Source organism: Phalacrocorax aristotelis, chromosome 16 (genome assembly GCF_949628215.1).
Source record: "Phalacrocorax aristotelis chromosome 16, bGulAri2.1, whole genome shotgun sequence".
Lineage (NCBI taxonomy): Eukaryota > Metazoa > Chordata > Aves > Suliformes > Phalacrocoracidae > Phalacrocorax > Phalacrocorax aristotelis.
In genome coordinates this window covers 1715609-1742984 of record NC_134291.1, presented here as the reverse complement: position 1 = coordinate 1742984, position 27376 = coordinate 1715609, and the positions used below count along the sequence as shown (strand labels likewise).

The 27376-nt window shown below is 49.2% G+C and overlaps 1 protein-coding gene across 1 annotated transcript in view; it reads right to left on the bottom strand.

Moving 5' to 3' along the window:
- DNAH9 (dynein axonemal heavy chain 9) overlaps positions 1-27376 on the bottom strand; it is a 55200-nt gene that overhangs the window by 10388 nt on the left and 17436 nt on the right. The window contains exons 10-25 of the mRNA XM_075111673.1: positions 27015-27129; positions 25079-25147; positions 23863-23989; positions 21058-21313; positions 19560-19801; positions 16967-17102; positions 15682-15878; positions 15167-15591; positions 13303-13525; positions 10839-11005; positions 9600-10470; positions 6944-7074; positions 5689-5815; positions 2429-2581; positions 1345-1470; positions 441-680 (exon numbers count right to left, since the gene is read on the bottom strand). Of these exons, the coding sequence (XP_074967774.1) occupies positions 441-680; positions 1345-1470; positions 2429-2581; positions 5689-5815; positions 6944-7074; positions 9600-10470; positions 10839-11005; positions 13303-13525; positions 15167-15591; positions 15682-15878; positions 16967-17102; positions 19560-19801; positions 21058-21313; positions 23863-23989; positions 25079-25147; positions 27015-27129 (3605 nt within the window). The remainder of the gene's footprint in view (positions 1-440; positions 681-1344; positions 1471-2428; positions 2582-5688; positions 5816-6943; positions 7075-9599; positions 10471-10838; positions 11006-13302; positions 13526-15166; positions 15592-15681; positions 15879-16966; positions 17103-19559; positions 19802-21057; positions 21314-23862; positions 23990-25078; positions 25148-27014; positions 27130-27376) is intronic.

Here is a 27376-nt window from a genome sequence, read left to right as displayed (position 1 = left end):
GAAAGGTGTGCAAGACAAGAGAGTCCCAAAGGAGTCCCTGTGGCCCCACAACCAGACCAAGGAGGCTTCAGAAAGAAAAGCCTGAATGCTTTTTCTTACTTTCTCTAACGACATAACCGAGACTGCATCCAGCAGCCTCCCAACACAGCGCCATCATCCACCAACAGGTGCCTTGGCAACAGGACACAGGGCCTCACTCTCTCTCCTGGTGGGAACGTGGCAAGTACAACAAGGCCGTTGGTGTTGCATGGCCATAACACAGAACAGCACTGCAGGCTTACAACGGCTTTCTGCCTCCTCACTGCAAACATTGTAGAAGTAAATTTAGTCACATATCTCCCACTGAGACAGGCAGTGATCTGAATGGCCTGTGGTTTTTCTATCACTCCTGTATCACTCCAATGCCCAACACAGGACCATGCTGAGCTGCAAACACAAACCTTCTGCGCTATCATCTTCGCCACCACATCCCGAGCGTGTACATCAATGGTGCATATGGTCATGATTTTCTGCCTGTCACCCTTGGAGAGCTGCCCAATCAGCATGGTAACAAGGGTGTTCAGCTGGGTCACTTGCTTCTTGTGATATTCCTTCATCGCATTCTCGTAGCCTTCCTCCACCCTGGCAAAGGCAATCCCAACCTCAGTTGTCCACCAGATCTGGGTGCAGGAAAGAGCCACCTAGGGAAAAGGGCTGGCTCAGTATCAGGGAAAACACCGGAGCTTCCTTACGTTCAAGAGTGTCTGACCCACAGACAGATCAAGGATGAAGTACCCACGACATGAATTTAAGTATTTTTTGTACAGTAGTCACAGCAGACAGGACAACAGGAATCTGCCCTGTGACATTCATTTAAAACATCATATCAGTGGCAGACACATTTAGCAGCTACTTATTAGTAAATCAGCACCTTTCACATGCCTGACATAGCAGAGGAGGAAGAGCTGGAGACCATGAGGCTGTCAGAGGTGCATCTGAGGGGCTCTTTTCTCTCATTAAGCATCACCACTCTGTTTTTCTGCTGCACCTCTTGCTCCTCTGGGTGTATAAGACTTCCTGTGACCTGCACGATGCAGCAGGCACTGCCCAAACCCCGGAGCTCTGTAACCCAGCCAAGAGCATATCCTCCCTGAAGCCCCAATCAGAGCATGGAGCTCAGCCTGGGAACCCCATCCTTCCTCCCTCCCTCCCTCCCTCCCAGACAGCGCAGTGGAGGCCAGAAATATCCCCATCCATAGGTAGGGGCCATTACTAGACAAAGGGAAGGGCAGGACTGAAGGGGGAGCCAAGTGCCACCCTTCCCATGCACCAGCCTGAGTGGAGTTGAGGAGCAGTGGCAGATACCTGGGCAGGGTAGTCAAAGAGCCACTGTTCCCTCGGCTTCTCCTCGTAAGCCATGACAGCTTCTGTCATCTCATCTCTCACAGTAGCCCTCATGCTGTCTAGGACGTGATTCAGCCAGACCTCAACCTGGAGAAGAGATGAAATCACAGTAACACATTTGCTCTTCTTAAGCGCCTTTGGTAATTAATGAAGGTAGGGAGTGGGACAAGCATCTCAACTCTCGAGTTAAACAAGCCTCAGTCTCCTTCAGACTGGGTGGATTTAGCCAATTCTGGTACTGCAGGATTAGCATCTATTTCCAGACACCAAGAATGCAAGGCAGATTTTTCTTGATCTCCAGCTACAGGAGAAACCAGAATGAACTCCACCGACGAGTAATTTAGTTCAGCGCATTCCACCTCCAGGCCATGACAGAATCACTCATGGGACTTGGGCACAATCTGCCAGCAGCAGGAGAAAGCTGCTGCCAAACTTGGGAACACAATTCCTGCTGAACTTAATATTTCACAGGCAAAGCCCTCACTGAGAAGATAGTTTAAATGCAGCAAGCTCCATCACTGGGTTGCTCAGTAGCTTGGTATTACATACTTCCTATAATAGTCCATGGAGAAAGGCGCAACTACAGGGAAAGATAAGATGAGCAGTACTTTGTTTCTTAAATTTTGTGCTTTAACTCATCCTATGAAGGAAGGAACATTTGAAAAACAGGGCAAAAAGCCTTCTCTTTCAAAAGATAGGCATGCAGAGGTACTATGGAATAGCTTGGTCTATTTTCAACAAGCTGTGAGACTAACCTTCAAAACTTCTTGGAAAAAATCAAATAGAAAAACCTAGTTAGAAAAAGGCCACAGCCCTTTCTCTCACTGTGCACAGTAGCACCTATGCCCCACCTTAGTGACCTATCCAGAGCAGGGCCAAGACCTGTGGCATAAGGAGGAATTAAATTACACACCACCTCTTCCAGCCTTTCTCACGCATAAAGCAAGAGCAGTGAAGCTCTATGTCCTGGCAACAGCTGCCCACACAAGGGGCAGGAGAGCAGACTCCGCTGGACAGTTTTGATAGACAAGGTCTTCCCTCTCACCGGCCCGCTGCAGTCACAGGGTTCACTGAAGCTGACATATTCCTCCTCTCTACTGTACATTCCCAGGCCAATCTTGGTTGCCTTTTCCTCAGAGTCCAGCTGGAACTTCATCTTGGCCAAGTTGTCAAAGAGTTTGGAAAGATGACGTTGCACCTGTGAAAGGAATTGTATAAATAAAGCGACTGAGACAGGAAAAGTGGAATGGACACTTGTCATGGATACATGTCATAGGCACAATCATGTTCACAAAGCATGACCTTGGACATCTTGGGAGCACCACATCTTCTCATGTGTGGCCAGGATACAGCCAACACAAGCCTCTTGCTGTCTCTTCCAATACTTCCACCTATTTCCACATTATTTAGAGAACAGATATGCCTCAATAAATCTTATTTCCCCCTTGGGAAATATCTCATGCAGGGCAAAAGCACAGAAAACATTCAAACATTGCATGACCTCCCATCCCCGATTTCATGAGAGGTCTCTAGCCATTGCTTCGCCTCATCTAATTCTCAGCACACTGCAGAGTTTTCTTCACTATGAATATTTCTGGTTTTTTCTCTACTAGAAACCAGTTTTGTGCCAATGAAGAGTCCTGAATTCTCCTCCATGGAAAAGAAAGACCTTCGTTTCTACCCAAGACCCATGATAAACAGCTCAACAACCCAGACCTTCTACAAAACCCTCATCTTGACCAAAAGCACTCTTCCAGCAGGAAAAGAATAATTCAGTCCCATCCTGTCCACACCCGGATGAGTTAGAAAAGCCAAGAGGGAGATGCTAGCATCGCTGCTGCAGGCTCTCAACATCGGCACCTGCCTGCTGGTTGCTGAGCAGGTCACCAACTCTTCTTCTAGATCGCTGTGTAACACAAAACGAAATCACTCTGTGTGTCGTGTGTCACGTGCCACTGCCAGCAAAGGCAGGCTTCTCCCAGGACTGAGGTTCTCATGGCCAGAATCAGCTCACAAAGCTGTCCCAGACAGGAGCTGCCTCTCTCAACCACAGCCAGAGGCAGGGAGATGGACGGACTGTCATGGGTGGGATGACAAATGAGAACAGCCCATGATACATGGCGCTCTAATGCTTTCAGAGAAAGACGGGTGGACGTGTCTAATTCTTACTCACTGACTCACAAAGGATTGCAGCACTCCTCACAAGCTGTCCTGCGGGTGGACGTAGCTCAGAGGTCTTCTCATGCAAGTTCAAGCAAGGCCAAATCCTGGAAGGTGCTAGGCACCTCTCAGAAGCTTCCCCCAATAAGCATATCTCCTTTCAAATCTTAGGTAAACCATAGAAACCTTTTCTTACATTTAGAAGTTTCTGCTCACAAATCCCCTCTGTCTGTTCCCAGACCCTGGCCAGTCTGGGGGGCTTCGGATGGACTCCAGTACTTGGGGCAATGCTGCCACTGGAGCCCTGAATACCCCCGAATGCTGTACAAGTTCAGCACCCAGTTTAAGAGAATAATATCATTGTGTACCTAATCCTCCTTTACGAATTATCAGACTTTGAAACTACAATGGGAAGTCTGAGAGTGTATCCATCTATGATCCTACTTGACATTTACTTCGATTTTACCGCTAATAGTTTTGAATAACAGAAAACGCCAGGAACAACTTCTTACTCCATGGAACATTTCAACACAATATCTTTTCTTTGCTTCCTGTGTTTCTTTTCTCTCCAGTTTAAGTATCAATCTCCTATGTACTTATGATACTCTGCGGGCTGAAATCACCCACCAGCACAAACAGATAGAAGCGGTGTTAAAGGTCAATGGCAAAAACCAGCCTTTCCAAACGTGCGTGCAAGCCTGCTCCATTCACGTGCTTACACGAATGCTGAAAATGATGAAAAGCTTAAAGAAGGTGAGATTACTCGCTACTGAAAAATGGAATAAGGAATTCATTCCTTATCTGACAGTCTCCATTTGCTGTGAACGTTTTTATTTGTTTTACATTCCAACCTCAGGATAAATGATGCACCCCAAACGAGGCCAGCCAGAGCACAGCATTGCCAGGCAAAGCGGCCGAGGTTACCTGACAGCAACTACTGCAGCACTAATAATCACCCCTAATGCTGCTCTGGTCTGTATGGAAAAACATCTGCAGGACTGAATCCTCTAAACTCTGCCCACTGGGGGACAGGAGGTGTCTGTGCTCCTCTGGGGAACGGCGGGGAGAACACAGTGAAGCTGTTTCCTAAAACAGGAAGGTTATTTCTTTACTGAGAGAGTGATCAGGCCCTGGCACAGGCTGCCCAGAGAGGTGGGGGAGTCACCGTCCCTGGGGGTATTTAAAAGACGTGTAGACGTGGCACTTCAGGACATGGTTTAGGAGGCCTGGGGGTGTGGGGTTGGGGGTTGGACTTGACGATCTGAGAGGTCTTTTCCAACCTTAAGGATTCTATGATTCTACTACAAGTTCCTCCACAGGGTGATCCAGAAATCCACCAAAGTCAACAGGAGGAATTTGGAGTGACTTCCGCACACCTGGCATTCAGGCACCATCCCCAGAAACCCAGCCTGGAGAGGAGAAGCTTCCTCAGTCAGATGATGCAGAAGCCCAGTGCAGGAGGTCAGATAGCCAACATGGCCCTGAGCTGCGCTGGGGTGGATGGCAACCCAAGAGATCTACTAGCTTGCCTTGGCCATAGCCACTGTCTGACCACCAGTTCTCTTACCTCTTTCAGGTTGTGTTCTTCTCTCCCCCTATAATCAGAACATCTCAAAGGCCTTTGTGTGGGGGAAGGAAGGAGTGGCTGACTAGCAAATGCCCCTGCTAGCTAAAAAAAGGGAAGTCTCCAAGCCACCAGTTGTCAGCACTTCCACGTCTGAATGCTCGGTCTGTGGCTCTTTAAACAGCAGGTGCTCTTTGGTGGCATCCCAGGTCAGGGATTCAAGGTCAGCAACAAGTTTTGGCTGACATCCTCAAGAAAGATGATTTTCTCTAACCTCATTGTATCCCAGCAGAAGCAAACTACTGTTTTTATGGCGTCAGAAACATAGCTCTACTCTGCAACGCTTTCAGAACCATCTGCAAGCATCACCAGGGTTAGATCAGACAACATACAGTGCACATGTTGCCTTTCAAAGATGACAGATGAAGGCCAGCTGTGAAAGAATGGTTATTAATCCAAGTGAGGGTGGGAGAAAAAGAACTCGAGAAAGGATAAGCTACAGAAGAGTCCCAAGACAGCATCTTCCACCATGACATTACTGACAGCTGGAAAATGCAAAGGTGATGCAGTACAAGGCTTACCAGCTGTGGGTTGGTGCCATTGGAAAGAATATCCAATAAATCTGCAGAAGAAATGAAGTAAAATCTGGGAAAGGCCAACCTCTTCATGTCCAAATACTCAGCCAAAGCCTTCTCACACAGGGACAACCTGGGGAGACAAAGCAGATGAACAGAGCCCAGGGCAGGTGGCTGAATATCCTTTCATGTTTCACGCTACAGTTTGGGTTATCAAGCAGATTTTCGCCTTCCATGGGGAAATGCCAGACATGAGCTGAGCCCGTAGGCTGGTCCTCCACAGCCTTTTCCAAGCAGATCAACATAGCACATAGTGACTTACAGACATCTCTCTACTCCCGGGGTCAAACAGCCTAGGAGTCAGAGAAGCCTCATAAAAAAGCAGAAACACAGGTGGAAGAAGCTAAAAGGGTTTGCAGCCTGACCTACTGTTTTAGACTAGCTCATAACTGCCATAGGTGATTTCACACTGGGATGAAAGTTTCCATTACTGCTTTTATTCTAATAACCCACATTTTAAAGTCTGATTCAGACCTACTCAGCTTTTTGCGGTTGCAAAGCCTGAAAAGAAACTTGTTTGCTCTGATCTGAAATGAATCTTTCAGTGTTTACATGCTAAACTGCTGCTGAGCTTACCAAGTTCATAAATAACATGCAGCTAGTCCTCTGTGAGGAACATTGGCCTTATCTGATTAAAAAAATAAAATAAATCTTTCTTTTAAATGGAGAGTTATTACTGACACGACAACTATCATTAACTTTTAAGTGTGTTCCAGGTAGATGAGCTCATACGTTAAGTGAGGAGTGTCTCCATCTCATGACACTAAGGCCTTTCGCAGAGAGTCTAGTTACACCATGTGTCAAGGGTATACACACAGAGATAATTTCATATATTAAATAACATGGGCTCAGCTCTGCTGCAGATATGCCTGTTTGGACTGCTAAATAGATACTTAAGACGTCGTATTTAGGGTGGCATTGAGGCCATGTGTTATTAAAACCAGCTGAACGCCTAGCTTTGTACGTATGCAAATCAATATTCAGGGTGAGAATTTGCACTTACACAAAGCCAGACTCACTTTGGGGGCTTGAGGGTGATGGATCACAAATAAAAAGACTCAGGAAAGGTCAGAAATGCTGCGACTTGTGAATGCAAGGAACGCACAGTCTAGGAAGAGATCCTTGGAGCACAGGTTAAATAAACTTATTAGAACTGATCCCCATCTCTGCAAAATCCTGGGATTTTTGAAGTTCTACTTACCTACTCTGAATATCCTCCAGCTGCTGGGACAGACCTGATTTATTGGTGGCCTGAACTACATTTGGGGTTTTCTGAGCTTCATAAGCCAGTTCTTTAAAATCCACATCAATCCCTTCAAAGCGTTTGGAGTCCTAAAAAACAATACAAGGAACACATTCAGGGTAAAACACTAATTTTGTGCTAAGAGATCCCATCCTCTGGGTTCTGCCTTTGGGTTGAGGGGAAAGACTCTCTGCAAAGAGCCTCCTGTCCAGTGCAGAGGGGCCTCTCCACCATTTCAGAAGGGCTCTTCCAGCCATGTGCCCAAAACATGCCTCCAGTCGGGCACTCGCTGCCTTCTCACTGTACCCACAGGGGTCATGGATAAAGCAATCCATGCAGAAGCCAATGCCTAGGACCAGCCACTTTCATGGGATTTAATTCCCCTTTGAATGTCTCCTCATAACTCTTCCTCTCCCTTGCCCATATGAAATACCAAGTTTCCCCAGCCACAGCAGCAGGAGATGCTCCCATATAGGGGAAAGGCTACCGACTCCGTCTGAGTCCACTCTTCCCCTCTTGCTACAGTGTAGGAGCCTCAGTGCCCACCCCTGGTATGGGTGAGATGCCACTTGCAGAGAACAGCCCTTCCTTGCCTTGAGTAAGGCCACGGAAACCCCTTGTTGGCAGCAGAGGAGCATGCTAACAGTTATGCTCTGCACCTAGCGGGGACCCTGAATTTCTGGAGTTAACAGTGAAGAATAAATAAAGCTATGTTCAAAATGCCTCTGCTCCTCCCTTCTTCCCAAGCCAGGCCTCCCGAGTGAGCCAGGACACTGGATAAAAGTGCTCCAAGCCTTCCTGGTAACAATTCCACATTAAGCTGTGCTCTGTCCTGGTAGCCAGGCTCTGGCTGGAGAGTTGAGCCCTCCCTGCACGCGAGCCATGTAGCCAGCTTCAGATGGGCACCGCACGCCCTGCTGGCACATCCTCCCCCAGCCCTGGATGCATCCTGAGGACGTCCAGCCTCCAGAGGCTTTAAGCTTCATCTTTTCTTCTAGGGAAGGGAAGAGGCTGCTGATTCTTGCCTCCTGCCAGACGGGTACTGAGATGCAGACAGCTGCCCAGTAGGATGCAGATTTAAATCATGATGTGATTTCCTACGTGCCATTAGATAGCTGCTGGATATTAACAGCTTGCTGGCCCATGGTGCAGCCTGCAGGGTGCTGGTTATTAGCACCTGTATATACTGCCCAGCAAGCGAGGTGTGCCCAGAGCTCTCCAAAGCAGATGGAGGAAGAGTCCAAGCAGAGCAGAGGGAAGGGATGGAGACAGGGTGGCTGTCGTCCGGGCGGCGCTGGGCTGTGCACACCCGCCTGGGCTGTCAGTGCCCCGCAGTGCTGTCAGCGGCGCGGCATGCGGAGGGGGACAGCAGCGGCAGTCAACTGCAGTTCTCTCATGAGTGAAGGGCAGGTTCCTCAGCATGGCCGCGAGTGGCCCAGCAGGGCAAGGAACCAGCCTGGAAGATTTTCTTAATAATTGTCATGGTTTTAGCTAGGATAGAGTTAATTTTCTTCACTGCAGCTGGTGCAGTGCTGTGCTTTGGACTTAGTATGAAAACAATGTTGACAACACACTGATGTTTAGTTGTTGCTAAGTAGCGCTTACACTAGTCAAGGACTTTTCCAGCTCCCCATGCTCTGCTGGGGGCACAGCCAAGAGAGTGGATTCAAACTGGCCAAAGGGATATTCCATGTCATATGACGTCATGCCCAGTAGGTTAACTGGGGGGACTTGGCCGGGGGAAGCAGCAATCACGGCTCAGGGATGGGCAGCATCGGTCGGCTGGTGGTGAGCGGTTGTATAGCTTGTGGGGTTTTTTTCCCTTTTTTTTTTCCCCCTCCAGGCTTCATTTATCTCTCTTGTTATTTTCATTTTATTATATCATTATTAATATAATCATAATAATTATTATTATTATCAGTACTATTATTGTTATTTTAATAATTAAACTGTTCGTATCTCAACACACAAGTTTTCTTGCCTTTGCTCTTCCAATTCTCTCCCCCATCCCACGGGGCGGGGGGAGTGAGCGAGCGGCTGCGGGGTGTTTAGTTGCTGACTGGGGCTAAACCAAGACAATAATCAAGAGAATCTAGAATAAAACTGGAAGCTGGACTCACACTCCTGAGGAGGTCACCAGTGACAACTGTGTTCCATTTCCCAAAGCAGGAGTAGCAGAGCAGCTGCTCTCCCCCTGCACCAGCACTGAAGGCAGAGAAGGGAATGCTGCCAAAGCTGCCTGGTCGGGCTCTAGTTTGATGTTTTGCAATGCCTGAGAATTATCCTGGTCCTCTCCCCTCCAAGGAAAGAGGGCACATGCCCGCAGCACAGAAGGGAGCTATTAGCCTCCCACTCCGTCTCCAGGAACTCTGTATTTGCTGTGCAGCAGTGGAGGGAAGAAAATCAGCTTCTCAGCATGGCTCACACACAACCTACAGCACAAAAACATCCTGGGGCAGCACTAGGGAAACTACCAAGGGAGCCTCCAAAAAAGCAAGGCAGCAGGAAAAAAGCCTTGCTTGGGGGAAAGTGGCATTAGAGATAACCCTATTCCATGTAACGGAGGCTCTTCAACAATTTCCAAACAGGAAGAATAGGATTTTGGGTTTCATACCTCGGGAAGCTGTGCCCGTATGTCTTCTGAGCCTATGAATATGCTCTCCAAATGAGACCATGTATGCTGCACTTCGAACCAGAGAGAAATGACAGAGTCCGCGGTGGACAGCTTCCTCTGCCAGGCAGAGACTTCCTCCAAGAAGAAAGAAATATATTTGGATGTCATTAAATTCTGCAGCTGCACCTGGTTGTCTTCTAAAGTTTCAATGAGTTCCTCATCTGACTTCAGCAATGGGATGCTCGTCCGGGGGTGAGGCTCATACTGAAACTCCATGGTGCTCCAAGTCATTTTTAGCTCCTTCAGGACTTTCTCCATACTCATCTCTCGCACTGCTTTGTCCACAATGCCACGAACTTCATCCTCAAAATTATGCAGGTTGAGCTTCAGGAGGTCAGCCAGTGTGGTGTCCGAGTCCATCGCAAACCTCACACCCGTCACCTGCATCAGTTGATTCCAGTGTCTTTCTCTAATGGCAGGATTTTGAAGTTCTGCCACAGCTTTCAGGGCTGTCAGCATGTTCTTCACCTTGCTGTCCAGCCCAGTGAAAGCATCCCATGCCCTCATTTCCTTATCCAAATTCCGAATCTCTTTTGCAAACTTTTTACACTCCAGATCCATGTTTTCCACATTAATATCCACCCATTTGGTAGTCTGCCAGTCATCAAGGCTAGCGTTCACAAGGGATATCATATCCCAGAGCTCTTTGAGAAGACACAGCTCCTTCCTGCACTGCTTCAGTTGTTTATAATCTGGCACCATGACTTCAAACAGACCAGCTGATTCATAAATCGAGGTCATGGCTGACTCCATTTGTTTAATCTCAATGTGCTTTGCATCCAGCAGTTGATAAGGCTTTTCAGTGTCAAACCTAGAAAGAAATGTTTATTCTTCATAAGTGATATTATAACAACTTCTAAAGAAAACATAAAACAAACAGTGCCTCTAAGAGACAAAGCAGAGATGAAGCGTCTATAAGTACACATTGATGGTACAGCCACATGGTGCTACTGACGCCACTTCAAAGCGATATTGCGCACTCAGCATCCAAATTCAATCTCTTGCTAACACTGGCCAGCGTTCCCAGGGACAAAAACCCCAGCCATAACAGATACAACACTGTGAGGACGTAGGAAATGTATGCAAGGGCTCAAGCATATGCCCTCAGGACATGCAGAGATGATCCCATAACGCTTTTTTATCCCTCGGGGCTTCTCCGAGTCTACAATTTGCTCATACCTGAAAGGTGCTTCTTTCCGGAATCGCTCTCTGAACCTGTGCTGCTCAACATCAAATGCTGCACAGCTCTTGCGCAGAGCTGTCATTTCATTTGCCTGCAGAGGAGCCACATGCTGTTTCACAGCTATTGCCAGCTTCTTTATATTGTTCCATTTTTCTGGCAGCTCCTGCAAGCAAAATTTAAATGCTGGTAGGCAGTGTTTGATATCCAATATAAGATGCAGCTGATATGTTTATGGATAATCACAGGACAGAAAAGGCAAAAGATTCCAGGTCTAAAACTGTAAGGAAGTTTTGTTGTGATGCAAAGGCTAAACACTCAATTTGGGATAAAACTTAAGAGTTATTCACAATTTTGAAGAATAATGAAGACCGAGACCTTATAACTGGCTGCTCTGATTGTAAAAACATGCTCAGTAACTTCAGAAGGGTCCCAGACCAGCTCCTGGGCTCCCAGAGTGGTCCAATGCTCGAGAGAGAACACTGATCCTAACACCAAGCCCAGCGGGACGTGGAGCCTGCTGGGAGGGCTGAAGGCAGGAGGATGGGCTGTGGATGCAAGCTCGTCAGATCGCCTGGCTTCCCAGAACTAATTATAAAATATAGCTGGGAAATTTCCTGCCAGGACTTAGAGCAGAAGGTGTTATACCTGAAGGACTTCTGGAGAGCTCTCAGGGGCAAATCCCTCCAGCCTGTGTATATAAGATTAGTACTAAATAAGATTGGTTTCTTTCTCAGGTCTGCATCCAAGTTGCAAATGCGCAGCACTGCTGACAATCCCCCCTCTGTACCTGGGATTTTGTTCAGAAAGGGATTTTATTTCTTCTCCCTAGGCTTCTTGGCCATATCCTCAGCCCAGACACTGACACCAGCCAAGGGCTCTGCTGTCCTCAGGTCCTAGTGCTTTGCTCTCGGGCAGCCCACTTCCCATGTTATGTGCCCACAGGAAAGACTTTGGGTTTCTTTTCATCCCAGTTCCCATAGTTGAGGGGATAAATGGAAACCCAGCAACACTATGGAAAGAAGGGAAATAACCTGGGGGCAGCAGAGATAGCCAGAGCAGGGCCAGTGCCTCCCGAGAGGTCTCTTTCTGGCACTTCATGTTTCAGTCTCAGTAGAAATCCCTATCAATGACCACATCAGGGCACATATGGAGATGCTTCCTTGTCCTTCTCATACAAACTACCGACTCCAGCCCATCCACCTCCGTGGCCATGGAGGGAGCGGTACCTAGAGGAACTTATGTCTGGTTTTCCAGTATCCAGCAGTGAATGAATCATTCAACTACGTGTTGCTGTCACTTGCCAGAAAGAACAAATCTGGTTTGTTATCTCCTGCATCTGAATGGCTGCCCCACATCCCTCATTTCTTCTATCAGAAAAATAAATCAGTTGTTTGAATGTACTTGCACAAACAGGCACCAAACAAGCAGCTTTTGGGCAGAGGAATTAGCAGAGCTGGATTTCCTGCAGCACCATGTTTTATGCAGGACTGAAGCTGTTGCAGAAGCCAGAGCATCCATGCAATGCAGTTCTCCTGGTTTTCAGAGAGTCTGTAGGAATCCAGGTGTCTTTAGGACCCTTAACTATTCCAGATTTGGTGGCCCAAGCACCCAGGGATCACGGTTGCACTAGCAGAAAACCAGGGGATTGCTAAACCCTACTCAGCCCACCCAAGCCTGCAGAAGAGAACTGGAGCCTTTGCTGCACAGGTGCATAAGGCAGGAACATCTCCCCAAAAGGTCCTGCTTTAAACCTTGTGTCCTACACAGACCCCTCTGCCCACAGCGCCCCACGACCATGGGGTATCCATCAGCACGTAGCCACAAGCTTCGCCACTGTAACATCTCAGCTGTTGCCAGCGCTTGTCTCCTGCTCCCCAGGGCTGGCTGGGCACCTCGCAGCCTCTTCTAACCTCCATCTCATGGTCCCCTTTCCAGAAACGGAAGGAATGCCTAAACAAAAACTGATTCATCAGAGCCAGATGTGGAAAGGTGCCAAAATACTTTCATAACCTGCTCCCAGGGATGTCCTCTGGGTCAAGCAGATTTGGCGTTACAGACCCAGTGGAAGACTGAATTCCTATGAGAAGGCAACTCCTCTGCCAGCGCTATATCCTTCCCATCTTCACAGTTGCCAAGAACTGGCTTATTTTAAAATAATTATAATTCAACCTAATTAACAGATGTATTTGAAAATGCATTAATTTTTTTTTCAAGAGTAATCGCTGGGAGTTGGAGCAGGCAATTCTATGTTTTTCATACATAACAAAAGGCTTAATCTCTGCTTTAAAAGAAAAATCTCAATATAACTCCAAAATTTAGAGCTATTAAGGCACATGGCACAATAGCAAAATACTATCCACTGAGGCCCTCTAATGACAGGGAGCGGGGTCTTAAACATCCCTGCACACACTCTGTCTGCTACTCGGCAAACTGGCGTGACCACCACAAGTTTTCACCCACCTCCAGTTGCTTATAGACTTCCTCCGGCAGCTCTTGCTCATATATTTTCAGCAGCTCAATGGTTTGCTTCAATGGCTCAAACATGGCATCAGTGACACCGTGCCTTTCTTTAACAGCCAGGAGATGACCCATAATCTCCACCAAGCCATCGTAATCGCCTTTTTCAACCTTTTTGCTCAACCCTTTATCGGCGGTTTTTATGAACTCGTCAAGGTCAGCCAAGCTATGTAACACAAAGCAGGAAAGCACAAAATGAGCACGGTTCCTATTGAAATAGTCATCAGCCTTAGGCCAGGCAGCTGGACTGGCCCGCACGGGGGAAAGGCCCGGCTAACCCTGCCTATTACACGGCAACATGCTGAGGGCATCAGAACCACAATTCATGCTCAAAGGGATCCATAGACGTGGTACAGCTTCCTGCAAGGAACAGAGAAATGGGTTGGGACTTCTCCAGCTGGAGAAAAGGTATCTGAGGAGGAGTATGACTGAGACCTGCGAGCTCAGAAGTGGTCCGGAGAGAGTGAGTTTGAAAGGACAGTTTTAATCTTGTCTTTTCCAATACAAGAATTCAAGATCCCCAAATGAACCTGACATGTTGCAAAGCTACAACAAACAGGGATTCTTCTTCCCATACTGCCTCATTTCACAGGGTAACTCCCCGCTGCAGGAGTATGTGGAAGATAAAAAGTCACAGCAATTAAGAAAAACAATCAAACATTTGTGGGAGGAAAAAAAACATCCAGGTCTCTAAATACAAAGGCATGACCCCTGTCTCTCAAAGTCCTTGAGCTATAAATCGTTAGAGACAAGGAGAGTATCTGGAGAAGTTTCCCTACCTGCTTACCCTGTTCTTAATCTCACCAGGTACTGGGCACCGTTGGCAGAGGCATGAAACCTCCTGGATCTCTGCTCCTTTCCAGCACAACCATTCTCCTCTTCTCAAAACACTTATTTTTTAAGTGCCCACTTAAATTCTGTGGATGCTGCTGAGCCAAAATATATCCTTAAATACTTCACCTAACAAAGACTAAACTGCTGAGTCAGACACTCTTAATAAGAACTCCTAAATGCCTGTTCTAAACTACATAAAAACCTCTTTGCACAGAAATTACCTTACAGAACTATGGTGCTGAAGAGAACACAAGCGATCATATAATCCACCACACGCAGCAGCCTTCACTACTACCTATGCCTGTAAATATTTCTTTGTAAGTGTCCAAGGCTTATGACAGCCTTTAGTTGCCACTACTCAAATAAATCACCTGACGCATCATCCTGCACAGGCCTGGCGACTGAGCAGTCTTTCAGAGCAGGGAACACATGTTAATTCAAAACTTACATCTAAAACTCCTCCTTTCTGTAACCTTGAAACTGCCTCCCCATGACTGCTCATGCCAGGCAACCCAAATTACGTTTTTTACACAGAGTGCATTCAAAAGAGCAATGCATTTCAAAATAGAGCAAGTATCTCATGGCATTAATGCAGTTTTACTGATGGCTAATTTCAAATTCAACGAAGTAAGCACAGAGCCCTAGCAGAGATTAGTTTAGTTGGATCAGGATGAATGGGCAAACCGACATCCTATCTAACACCGCACAGCAGGTCCCAGGAGCATCGGCTCGTGGGACGTCAACGGTACCAAGTCCATATAGCTGTTTCCACTTTACACACTCAGCTGTACCAGTTCCCAGGAGAGACCAGGGGATGGAAGATAGAGGGGCTGTAATGGAGATGGCATGCAGTGTGGATGCCCTTCTCCTGCTCCTATATTAGCCTATCAGTGTGAAACGATAAAGCCAAGACAAGAGAAACCCGCTTTGGTCAGCACAGGCCCCAGGGAGAGGAGGCAGGAACAGCTCTTACCTGTGCGTAACGTGGTCCATGAGATGCTGCTTGAACACCAAGCTCCACCTTTTAATCACATTCAGCAGGGATGCCTTGAAAGGCCGAGCATCGACTTTCATCCAGCTCTGGAAGATGCTGATGGGTTCGATGTGATTCACCTCTTCATAGATCTTCTCGTAGGAATCAATCTGGTCTCTGAACTGCTGCAGCGTGGGAGGTGTCTCAGGGACCCCATCCTCTGCATGTGCCTCAATCTCTGCAGCGGTGAGGATGTGCCCGTAGAGAAGGAACTGGCGGCAGAACTCCTTTCTGTCGTCGCTGTAGAGGTAGGAGTAGCGGTCGAAGGTACTGCGGTAATCGCAGCAGGCCGCCATCACGGCTTGCACACGTCCCATCAGCTCATGGCGCATATCAGCCAGGTCAGCCATGTCCTCCATGTCCGCCTAGGAGAGGAGAGGAGATCACAGTGATGCGGGAGCAGCGTGGTACCTCCTCAGTGCCGCACAGCGCAAGGGAGCTCCACAGCCACGGACCTGGTAGTGGGGGAAGCCGCTGTGCTCAGCCACCCTGGGCACCAGTGATGAGATCCGGTAGATATCATTGAGAAGACTTTCCACCATGTCATAGAAGCCATCGTTAGTGCCGGGGTCCAGGGAGGGATGGAATATCAAATCTGGGATCACCAAATCCAGCTGCACCTCAAACAGGGGGGCGAGCCCTGCCTTGGAATCTGGTAGGGAAGAACAGAGATGCCAGGATCTTTTTCAAGGGGAGAAAGGGATCTTGAGTCACCACTAACATCCCACCACAAGACACACACAAGCACCACAGGGGCACCAGGCAGGTGTGATCACAGGCACCCACTCGCTGGGTGCAGTGACATTATGTCTGCATACAACACAGAGGAGATGCTGACAAATTAGCTGATGTTCTCGTACCCACAGGAGATACTGGAGAACAGATGAGACACAAGTGATTGAAGGACCGGAAAAAATGCTGTGGAGGAAAGCCTTAAAGAGACCAAGCTCTTTAGCTAATCAAAAGGGAATCTGAGAGCTGAACAATTACAGCGCCTAAGTACTTGCAGAGGAGAAAAACAATGGGAACCAAGAGGCTCTTTAATTTAGTGGAGAAAGGCATGAAAAAATCCCAGCAACTGGAAAATGAAACCAAACACAGACATGAAATTATGTGCATGTTTTTAACAAGATGGTGAAGAACTGGATTTGGTTCTCCAACTCAGTGTGCCTCCACATCCAGGAGGGAAGCATTCCTGGAGACATGCTTTAGCTGGACACAAGCTGCTCTCAGCAGAGTGAGTGAACCTTCACAGTGGCTTTAGGCAAGAGGTCTGATTTAGTGACTCCATCTCATCTCTTCACTGCTTTACTGCTCAGGGACTGAGGTTTTCCCTTCATGCCTTTCAGCAGCAGAACTGGCTTTTCAGACTCTCCACAAATGAAGGTTGGTATCACCCTGATGCTTCATGGAAGGGCAGTAGACAGCTGGTGCCCAAGGACAGACTTGGGATGACACCTCAATTTTGTCTGCCCATTAATCGTGCAAATCGTGCATCGACCTCTCCACACCCCACACACCCCCACCCTAAGCAACGCTTTGCCCCAGTGACGGAGAGACGGAGTCGCCCACCCTGTCTGGAGGCTCCCCCAGCACTTGGTGCAGGCAGTGCAAGAGGCACAGCAGAAAGCCAGGAAGAAGACAGCAAATCTTAGGCATGAGGGAGAGCACAAAACAGAAACCTTCCTTTGGTGAGGCTAAAGCAGCCATCGCGACCAGGGGAGAGGAACCAGCAGTCACCTGTGTTTTCCAGGAGGTACTTGAGCGAGCACTCAATGGTAGTGAAGAATCCATCCAGGACTATCTCATCCACATAATCCACATAGGCCTTCCAGATGTCAGATGTTAGGTCTGCAAGTAAGAGGCTCTGGTTTTCCTGGAAGAAAAAGAAGATGCCTTCAGATACAGCGGGGCTGAGTCTGTCCTCTGAGAGCTGCCCAAGCTAAGGTCTGATGTCAGTGAGCACATGGGTACCAGCCTCATGGAGCGATGGGAAACCAGACAGATGTTGCTGCTGGTGGCATGGACATGATTTGCCCCTTCTGTTAAGGGCTGCTTTGTCATCTGAAATGACTCAAAATAACTGCAAGGTAAAAATGGAGGGCAAAAGAGGCTTAGCAGCTCTGCAACGTTCTCCTCCCTCTTCTCCAAGGCCACAGGGCTCAAGGCTGCTTTGCACACCTGGGGCGGGGAGCACTCAAGGGTCTCAGAGGCTCATCCCAATGCATGAAGACCCAACCCTGGTGGTGCATATAATGTTACCTTAAGTGCATGAGGCCTTCAAGGACTGCTTACACCTCTGCCCTACAAATGATCATCCCAGGACCAGAGAACTTTTACATTCAAGAAAGATTTTAAATAAACCACACAAAACCAGATAAAGGTTGGGATCAGAAAACAAAGGCTTTGCTAATAACCTCCCTCCTCAGCTTATCCTGTTCCCTTCCTCAGGGGAAGCTCCCAGTCAGGAAATTCAGAGCTTTTTGGATCACAGCGGAGACCCATCCTTCTTCAGTTTCCTCTTCCCATCCCTCCACAGCCAGGTTGTGTCCCCGCTCCCTGCACCTCCCAGCAGCCTTCCGTGCTCCGCTGGGATCCTGCCCCCTGCGCTGCCGTGTCGTCTGAACACTCCAAACCTAAGCCTGCCAGGGGCTTTCAACAGAGGCACAGCCTCAAAAAAATGAGGTCCAGCTTGCAGTGAGCACAAATCACCACACACTGCCTGTGGCCAGGGGGGCGATGTTGGCAGCATTTCATGTACAGGGGCAGAGGAGAGGGTGCCACTCCCAGCGCTGACATGGCAGCTTGGCACACAGGGGATAACGTAGCCTTGCCAGTTGGGCTTGAGCCAACCCCAGAGTTGCTGCTCCCCAACTTGACACATCATTCATAGCTGGGTGCTTGGACTCTCAATGGAGCAAGCCAAAGCTCTGACCCCTTGCAGACTCATCCTGGCCACGTTGAGCTGACGCATGAGGAAGGGGAACTTCACAGGAATTAACTTTGTGGGAATGCCCTTCTGATAGCACCACCCTCCCTTCACCATTCCCTGGGCTTGTATTTGGTAACGTCCCCTTGTTACTGGTGTTTTACTGAGCCTTTACTCCAGAGGCCTCTTCCTGGTGAAAGAAGGGCAATGGGACAGGCTGTCCTGCCTTTGCCTGTTGGTGCATATACCCAAACCCACACTGTGCTTCTCTCAGCATCCTCAAGACTCACCTGCCCCCAGGAACACTTGAACAACCAGGGGAAGGCCAGCAGACCAGATCTCAGTCCCTCTGCCACTGCCCCTCTAGGCAGGGCCAGCACAAGCAGGACAGAGGCATGGGGACACGCAGTTTTGGGCCACGGTGCCTTTCCGTCCCCAGGACCTTCGTCCTGCCCCTGTGAGCAGCATTGGCAGTGCCACCACACCAGTGGTGCCAGCCCTCCTGCCAAAACCACACCCCCACATTCTCCTTGGCCAGTCTAGGAGTGCCCAGGTCTTTTGGGTGGTAGCTGGAGGTGGCTGAGCCTTTACAGCTGAGGCAGCAGAACAACAGGGGCACAATAAAGCCCTCACCACAGGTTCAGTGTGCAGAGAAGGGGGTTAGAGGGGTCCAGAGCTGACTGCAGACAGCAAGGCAAGGTGAGCAACAAGAGCTCAGTGTCCTGGAGAGGGTCAGCTGGTTCTCTCCAGAGTCTGAGGCCAGATGGTGACCCTCAGGAGAGGGCTGGATCTAAAATTTATCTCCCTCCAGACCAAGGTGCTGTTCCTGTCATGCACAGCACCTCACTCTGAGCAGGTGAGGAGCAGAGCTTTGGGCTTTCTCCTGGCCTGCAAAGAGGACTCTCAGTCCTGGAAAAGCCACTGGAAAACAAGGAGGTTTCGGACAGCAGCTTTTCTCCTGTCACTCAGCTTCTCCCGGACGGTCACTGTCACCTCCTGCTCCTGCAGGGGCACAACAAGTCTGAAACTGAAAGGTCAGCCGCAGCCAGCTGCCTCTATTTTCAGGTAAACATTTTGGAGGGGGATTTTTCCTCTGAGCAGGACCCCAGAGCCTGATGCACGACTCCCCTCTAGTGGCTCCACAACAGCCAGAACTGCTGGAGCCAGGCTCCTTGGCTGGGCTGCGGCTGCTCCCATTCCTGCCCCAAACTGTGCCCCCAGCAGTGCCCAGACAGCAGCTCCACACCACACAGCCATACCAGCTCACTCATCAAAGCTGCTGTTAATTAACACTGGGTAAGATTTTCAAATGAGTTGAAACAGCCCTGGACATTTTCAACATAACTGGGAAACACACAGAGCCTATGAAAAGCCAACAAACCCTTGGAGAAGGTCTCTCCTCACCTTCACCAGCGAATGAATCCTCTGCCCTGACTCTCTGACAAGGCTGTAATGCCTTTCCAGACGGTCCTGGCAGTCCTCTAGGCTTAGCAGCGATTCCCTTTTACCATTTTTCCTCTCGAATATGGGTGACACCCACGATCGCACAGTCGTCTGGATCTCCTCAACATTATTTTTGGCTTTCTGTATCCTCCACTCAAGGTCATGGACGCTGTCCATCACCATGGAGATGTGATGCCCGATACCTGGTAAAAAATGAGATGACTGACTACATGTTTTCAGAGCTGCTGGGCCATGTCTTGTGCACCCTTACCACCAGTCTCTGAGTTTTTCCCCTTGGTCTCATGAATTTCTCCACCCACCATTAACACAAGAGACTTTACATCTCAACCAACAGAGCCACTTCTAGCTCCCTCTTTCCCCAACAAGCCATGGGTCAGAGAGCCGCAGCCTCTGCTTTCTGCCAGGAGTACCAGCACCGTGGGGATATCTGACAGTTCCTGCTTCACTCTACCCACATTTCATCTCCCGCACTCTGCTGCTGAGAGAGCAGCACGGGGAGGGTGAGGACCACAGGCTGAGTGTCCCTGCCACCAGCACCAGAGCAGGGACCTCACACCCACAGCACTAACACGTGGGTTGTGCCAACCCCAGGTACCAGTGAGGGCTGCGTTTAGATGTAGGGAACTTCGGGTTCATCTGCAGGAAAATCCCTTCATCTTTACTGTGCAATGGAGAAAGAGTGGTTCAGCGTAAGGAATTCTGCTTTGCATGTGCCCACGGGAGGACATTTGTTCCTGTTCATACCACAGGCCAGATGACAGAAATATATATTCCACCTGTAAGCAGTTTGCCTTCACCAAGGGGAAACAAATTGTTTTCCTCCACTCTGCTTTGCAGTTAAAACTGATCAAGCAAGAACGCTGGTTAAATCATCCCAAAGTCACGGTGCGCACAAAACCCACCTCTAGCTGCCGTATTCCCTCCTTCTGGAAGAAATAACGAGGTGGCCCTGCCTCTCACGGGGACAAGTCCATGCCAGTGCCAGATGGCTGGGCCAGGGGTTCCCACTCTCTGGATGAATGGGTGAGAAAGCAGTGCCTCGGGAACACGGGCATGTGGCCACACAAGGGGTCACTTGGGCTGTCACAAGGGGGCCAGCACAGGCAGTGAGCAGATGCTTCAACCCCAGCCTTGCCAGCTCTTGCAAACCCAAATCTTGCATCTCCTTGGCGGCACTGCTTACAGAGTAGCCCCTCCTCCCTAAAAGCCCAGGCTGAACCTGAAGGGAGCCTGATCCTGTCTGCAACCCCAGCAGATGAAGGGAATGTGGAAAGGAGCTGGGAAGCTGGGGGCTGCCCTTCATCTCCACAGTGCTGGCTCTGGTGGAGAGTCACATGCCCTGCTGGGAACTGCAGTTGGGAACCAGGTGATGGAGGCTGGGCACAGGGGGCATCTGATGAGACCCAAGCGCTCTTTCCCCCTAACAAAGCTAGCTCACCCTCCATCTTCCAGTTCAGAGTTTCTTCTGCCTCTTTCAGCTTCAAGTCAATATCCCGCAGCTGCCCTTGTATTAGAGGGTATTCGACCTCCAGAACTGTCTTCAGGACCTTGTTGTATCTGTTCACCATCAGCTCCAAGCTGGCCACCATCTGCCGGTATGATTCCTTGGAGGAATAGATTTCTGCTGCTGTCGGTGGGATGGCTCCCATCGGGCTGCTAGACAGGTACCTCACCTCCCTCAGCACTGAAACCAGCTGGAGAAACAAGGCAGAGAGCTGAACAGGGGGCAACCCTCCCCATTTGCCAGGCAGACACTCTCCAATCAATTTGGAGCATCTTAGGGGTTTCCTGCTGGCTTTTTTGCAAAGCAGCACGCTCTGAAAGGGCCTGGACACCTCCTAGTCTGTACCATCCGTCTGCCGTTGATCTTTGCCTCTGGTTTTCTTCCCAACCAAAGACACACAGCTCTGTTAATTACCCAGCCAGCAAACTCTATGCATCCTCTAAAAGCCATGATGATCTCTAGTCCTCTCATCTATCCTCATCAAGAGAGTCTTTCAGGAATATCGTGCCTGCAAGCGGAACTTAGCGGTTATCCAAGTGAAAGATAGGATGGCTCCAGTTCTGTTGGTTTGCTGGGCTGACTGGCAATAAGAAAAAAAAACCCAAACAAACAAACAAACAAACAAAAACCCTAAACAAAACAAACTAAACAACAACAACAAAAAAACACGGCCCCAAACCCAGTGACTCAAATCCTCCTGTGGCTACCTTCCACCAAAGACGTCTGCTGGAGGCTCCTCCCAGCCCAACCAAAAGCCCTCAGTGCCACTGTATGTTTGAGTTGTGATGGGACCAGAACGAGGAGCATTATTATATTATAAACCCAAGTATAAATGAGTCCCTGCAACAGACTTAGCAGTGAGGTCTTCAAGTGCAATACATCACTTCTAAACTAAAAATCTTTGCTCAGTTTAGTGGCTAGTGAGAAGTAAAATGCTCCTGGAACTGCGCACATTGGCAGGGTGACAGAAATTTGGTACGTTGTGTGGGCAATGGCAGGGGTGAGGCCCCTCCTGGCTGCGTCCAAGCTTGGGGAGCAGTTCCCTAAAAATCACCTTTCCCTTAGGTTGGCAGATTGTATCATCCCTTCCTGTGAAGACGTGGGGAAGAAATCTCTCTCTGATCCCATCCAGTTCATGCCCTCTGGTCCTAGTCCCCTGCCCCTACTTTCAGTAAGAAAACTGGAAAGCTGCAGGTACAAACAGAAGCAGGTGGAGCCACAAGCACAAGGACGGCATGGCCAGGAGCCTTTGTCACTGCCCTGGGTGGCAGTTACGGAAACCTCTCCACCGCTGCCTGACGTCAGCCAAAAGCCACCGTGCAGCAGAACGGGCCAAGGCACACGGGAAGCACGCTCCCTTTGAAGGGCCGGCAAGGGGGAAACAGGCAGTGCAAGTCAGGAGGTAAATCGTGACACGCTGAGTATGTACAGTACTAAAGTGGCGATGGACATGATGACAAGAGAAGGAAAGAAAGAAGGGCTGAAGAAGGGTGCAGGGGGCATCCTGGAAAGGTGGATGAAGCAGGATGGGGTGGGAGGAAAGCAAAAACCAGGGGACTGAGGGAGGAAGAGCGCAAGTGAGATAGAACCAAACTCCCCTCCCTTCTTTGCACTGCAATGTCTGGGACATCCCCAGCATGGGGTCAAGGGGGTTTTCCCCTCTTTCCCTCTCCTCCATGGAAGGTGAGCTCTGGAAGACTCTTTCATGTTGAAGAGTTGCAAATACATCCTCCCTCTAGGCAAAATGAGGGGCTCCTCCATTCTGGAGGGCATGAAAGGGTTGCTAAGCAGGCACTGGTCATCAGGCAGTCCTCAGTGTGGAAACCTGGGAGGAGCAGTGCAGAAGCACTCAAAGACTGGTATAAGAGCTGAGAACAGGCATGCTCAGCACATCACAGGGTCCAGACCCTATCACCAGGGTGAAGGGTGGAAAACATCCCCTGGGGCTATTTGGCTCACGCCTTAGCAAGGAGCTTCTGAGGAGATGGACAAGTCCTTTGACTGAGGGCCAAGCTTGAATGACCTCTAAAACCTGAATGCTTTCCTTTAACAGGGAACGGGGCAAGTTTTTTATGCCAACATTTCCCGGGCCCCTGAGATTCAGCGCCTCCCCAGCAAATGGCATTTTTACAGTTGACAAACCCTGGCTCCCACCAGGCCCCAGAAGCTTTCAGTCCATCTATGCACACCGCTGGCTTCGACCCCTGCTTCTGCTTTGGGCAAGGTGGACGGTCAGTCCTCCCTGTGCTGGAGACAGGCTTTAGGGGAGCTTCAGGGGACAGAGAAAAGATCTTAAATCTATCGTAAGCTTCACGCACTGCAATAAAGGAAATCCAACAGCCACAACATTGGAGTAACCAAAAAACCTTTCAGGAAGCTCCGACTTCAGGTACACATGACATGAACCCACCTCTGCAGATGATGCCCCAACACTCCCCACACCAGTATCAAATCCGGTCTGGAGATGCTGACACCAGTCAAACACCTGGCTACTCAGCGACTCTCTGCCACTGGCTTTAACTAGAATTTGCTCTGCTTAAACTGTAATCCTGCCATTTTACCAGGAGGTAGGGCCCACAAAGAGGATGGTAAATTCATGTTACCCATCACAGAAGGGGTTCCACAGACCCCAGCAGAACAGATCTGGTACCAGTCCCACCAGAGCTCCCCCGCACGGCGAGCGCAGCTTGAAGACATGCCTGCAGGCAGGGAAGAAAGCTAACAGGCAGTGATTTTTACCTGGGGATCAAAATTGACCGAAATCAGTTTGGTTTCTGGATCTCGCTGGATGAGTGGTTGAGTGAGGTTGTAGTGTGATTTTTCAGAGACTGTCTGGGACCAGCCTACGTAGAGCTTCTCCTGATACCTGCCCCAAAAAAAAAAAACCAAACAAACAACAAACAAAACATCCACCATGTAGCTACCAAGCCAGCAGACCAAGACACATAACCTGATGAAAGCCAAGTCCGCTTCTGAGGACTGAAAAACAAAAAGGAATATTAAAAACCCATCTATGCCATTTCCATAAACAATGTGGCTTCAAAGAGAAACACCCGAAAACCAGTGACAGTGTCAAGTCAGGAGGGCAAAGATCTCTCAAGAACTATTTTTAGCAGATCATTCAGATTTGAGAAAGCCTTTCAAAAGAATTTAGGCTAAAGTAATAGATAAGCAGCTAGCGGGCATTTCCAAAGCAGGACAGGTGCCTAAACCTGCGCAAATGCCGGTGGTGGATGCAGCTGCCCTCACTTGTCTCAGAATCACTGCAGAGGGACCCTCAGCCTCGGGGAAATTCAGGTCTCTGAGAGCTCAGTGACACTACTGGGGATGGAAACACAGGGCCGAGCAGGGCTCCTGGTACCTCACGTCATGCCCAGCCCAGCCACCAAGCAACAAGGTCTCTTCTGGGTCAGGTTGTCACCTGAGCGCTTTGGGAAACGTCACCCAGAACACGCAACCGCTGTTGCAGACACCCAGGATCCCCTGTTGGTCTGCTCCCTTCTGAAAGGCTGTACCATAATTATTAAGCCCTTGTTTTGGTAACTGGGTGTGGGGCTCCCTCCAACCGCCCTGCGGTACGCGTCGCAGCTCCCTTCATTGCTGGGGGAGAGCAGGCCCTGCAGAGACACCTCCTTCCTTCGGAGGCGGCTCTTCCCAAGGGAAAGCCCGGAATGAACAGTTCAGGTTCAACATCAGATATTAAGATATTAAGTCAGGGGCAATGAATCCCCCTCCGAGTTGCGGAATACACACTTACAGCCACTCCATGAACGGGCACAAGTGGATTGAGACTTCTGGCCAGCCCAGGTTTTCCATGACAGCAGCTTCTACAGCAGAAGCTTATTCCAGCATCCCAACATTGCCAGGCCCTGAGCTGGGAAATGCGCTGGAAGGTGGCTTAGAAGAGGAGAACATTTTTTCATATAGTTACAGCCTTGGCTGAGCCATCACTTACCCGTCGAGCAGCTGGACCAAATCTTCATACTTCTCTATCACCCTTTTTCCTTCAGCGGAGTCCAAGCAGCTGGTAGCACAACAGAGAAGCTCAGCATTACATTCAGCTCTGGGAAGCTGTAGTCTGTGTTTGCCCCTTCCCAAGATCACCCACCAGTTTGCAGGCAGCCTCTAACTGACTGCGGACCTTGGATTTCACCCCTGCCACATCACCAAAAATCATTTCACTGCACAAAGGCTTTCCAAGCCCCCGTGCGCCCTTTCTCAGGTGTTTGCACGGCAACCTGCAGTATGGAAACCACAGACGAGGGGGTAGAAGGACGCAGTGCTGCTGGAGGGAGTTTCACGCTCCGTATCTGCACGGAGCAAGGCCACCTCCGCTTACCTGCCATCACTTCCTGAGGTCAAAGAGGCTCAGAAGGAAGCAGCACGTGGCTCCTGCTAGAGGCAGTTCTTTGCGATGCCAGATTTGTGCCCCTCACACTGTAGGGGCAGGGAAGAGCAAAGGCACCCTGGAGCATGGGAGGCAGAGCCCTGGCCACGCTGCACAACTGCCTCTGAACCCAGGGAAACAGCTGGCCACGGTAATTCTTGTAAGGCCGTCTCTTCCCCACAGTTTCATCTACAATATCCAAGCTTTCCTGAAAATGGTTGTTGATTTTGGAGGATATTTTGACAAAATCCGAATTAACCTAAACAAAACCTAGCAAAGGAGAGTGCCTGAGCAGACACCACTGGGCAAGCACTTATCAAACCTTCTGGAAGCAAACAAGACCCCTAAGCAAACACCAGCTAAACCATCTTCATTTCTCCTTTTTAATCCCCTTTCCCTTTCAAGTTGCACGTAGGAAACAGCATCACATCACCCCTACTGCAGGGCATGTTACTAACTGCTCTAAACAGAGCAAAGAAAATCAATGCAAAATGCAGATCTGGGTCCTTCTTCATGGTTACAAAATTTGCCATTCAGATTCAAACCAGACACAATAACTTGGGCTCTGCATTGGGGACGGCCCAAGAGCCTGTTTCATTGCACTGATATCTTTAAGTGCAGTTATTCTGCAGCAGTTAAGACACTTGTTTAATGGCAATACACACTTAGAGAAGGCTACAAATCCTGCACAGTGATGGAAATGGCTCATTGTGGTCAAGCACATAAAAAAAAGTGGGTCCATTTACTCAGAATCCTGTTCAGCACAAGTAAAGCTATTCCTGCAAGCAACAAGGTGCACTCCCTGGAGCACCTTCAGTTGTCCTTTGCTTTGCTTAAAGGGCTTTTAAATGCTGTCTCATACAATGCCATGAGATGCGACAGCTGCGAGCGTGGGGACACATTTCTCCAAGACCACCCATAATAACAAACATTCAGGTGATAAGTATTCCTGCACTAGCTTCTTTCCTTGATCTTGGGAGATTGCTCCTTCGTTTAATGCTGAGCAAGTTGTCTTCTGCCAGTGCCCAGCCAAGCCCACATTTGTTCGCCAACCTGGAAACTCAGCTCCATCAGTCCATCGTAGACGAGTCCACTCCAGCCCCTTCCTGCCCTTCACGGATGATGCCAGGACCAGGGCTGGCAGCCGAGGCCCAGGCTGCTCCCAGGGAGGCCCTGGAGCACATGCTGAGTGGGATGGCAGCAGGAACGGTTCCGATACCTCTTTCAACTGCAAACTAAGGCTATGTCTGAAAACTGAGTAGCCCAAGTACTATCCCACTGTGCCTCTTAACCACTTGAAAACAAATCCAATTAATAAGTTTCTTAAAAAAAAATTATCACAAGGAAGCTGAAAAGCACCAGTGCAATTGCTTCACACCTCTTTGACTAAGAATTATTTCAGCTATAACCATTGGATAATGTTCAACACAGAAAGAAAATCAGATTTATTAGAGAAAAGAAATCAAGATGGTCATAAAGCAACTTAGCTGGAACAGATACGCACAGATGTGTGATATGCCTGACGCGACCAAATGGCACCTGGATGCGTGCTCGCAGCTCCTGAGCCCAGCCCAGCGCTCCAGCTACTGGTGGCATGTTCTTGTGCACAGGGGGGGATCCTGGGGAGGGCACAGTGAAACTGCATTTGACTGAGCACTGCACTTGTCATCCCAAAACACACCCACAGAAACTTATCTGTGCAAAACTGCTCTGATTTCCCAGCTTCCTTCCTTAAATCCAAGCATCTGCTACACTGATGTAGGTCCGTGGCCAGGGCAAGTCTCCTAGTGCCTCTGGACCTTGAGTAAGGACCTGAGATCAAAAGGAGAAGCCTGGGATATGTTAGAACAGAGCTGATACAGAGGC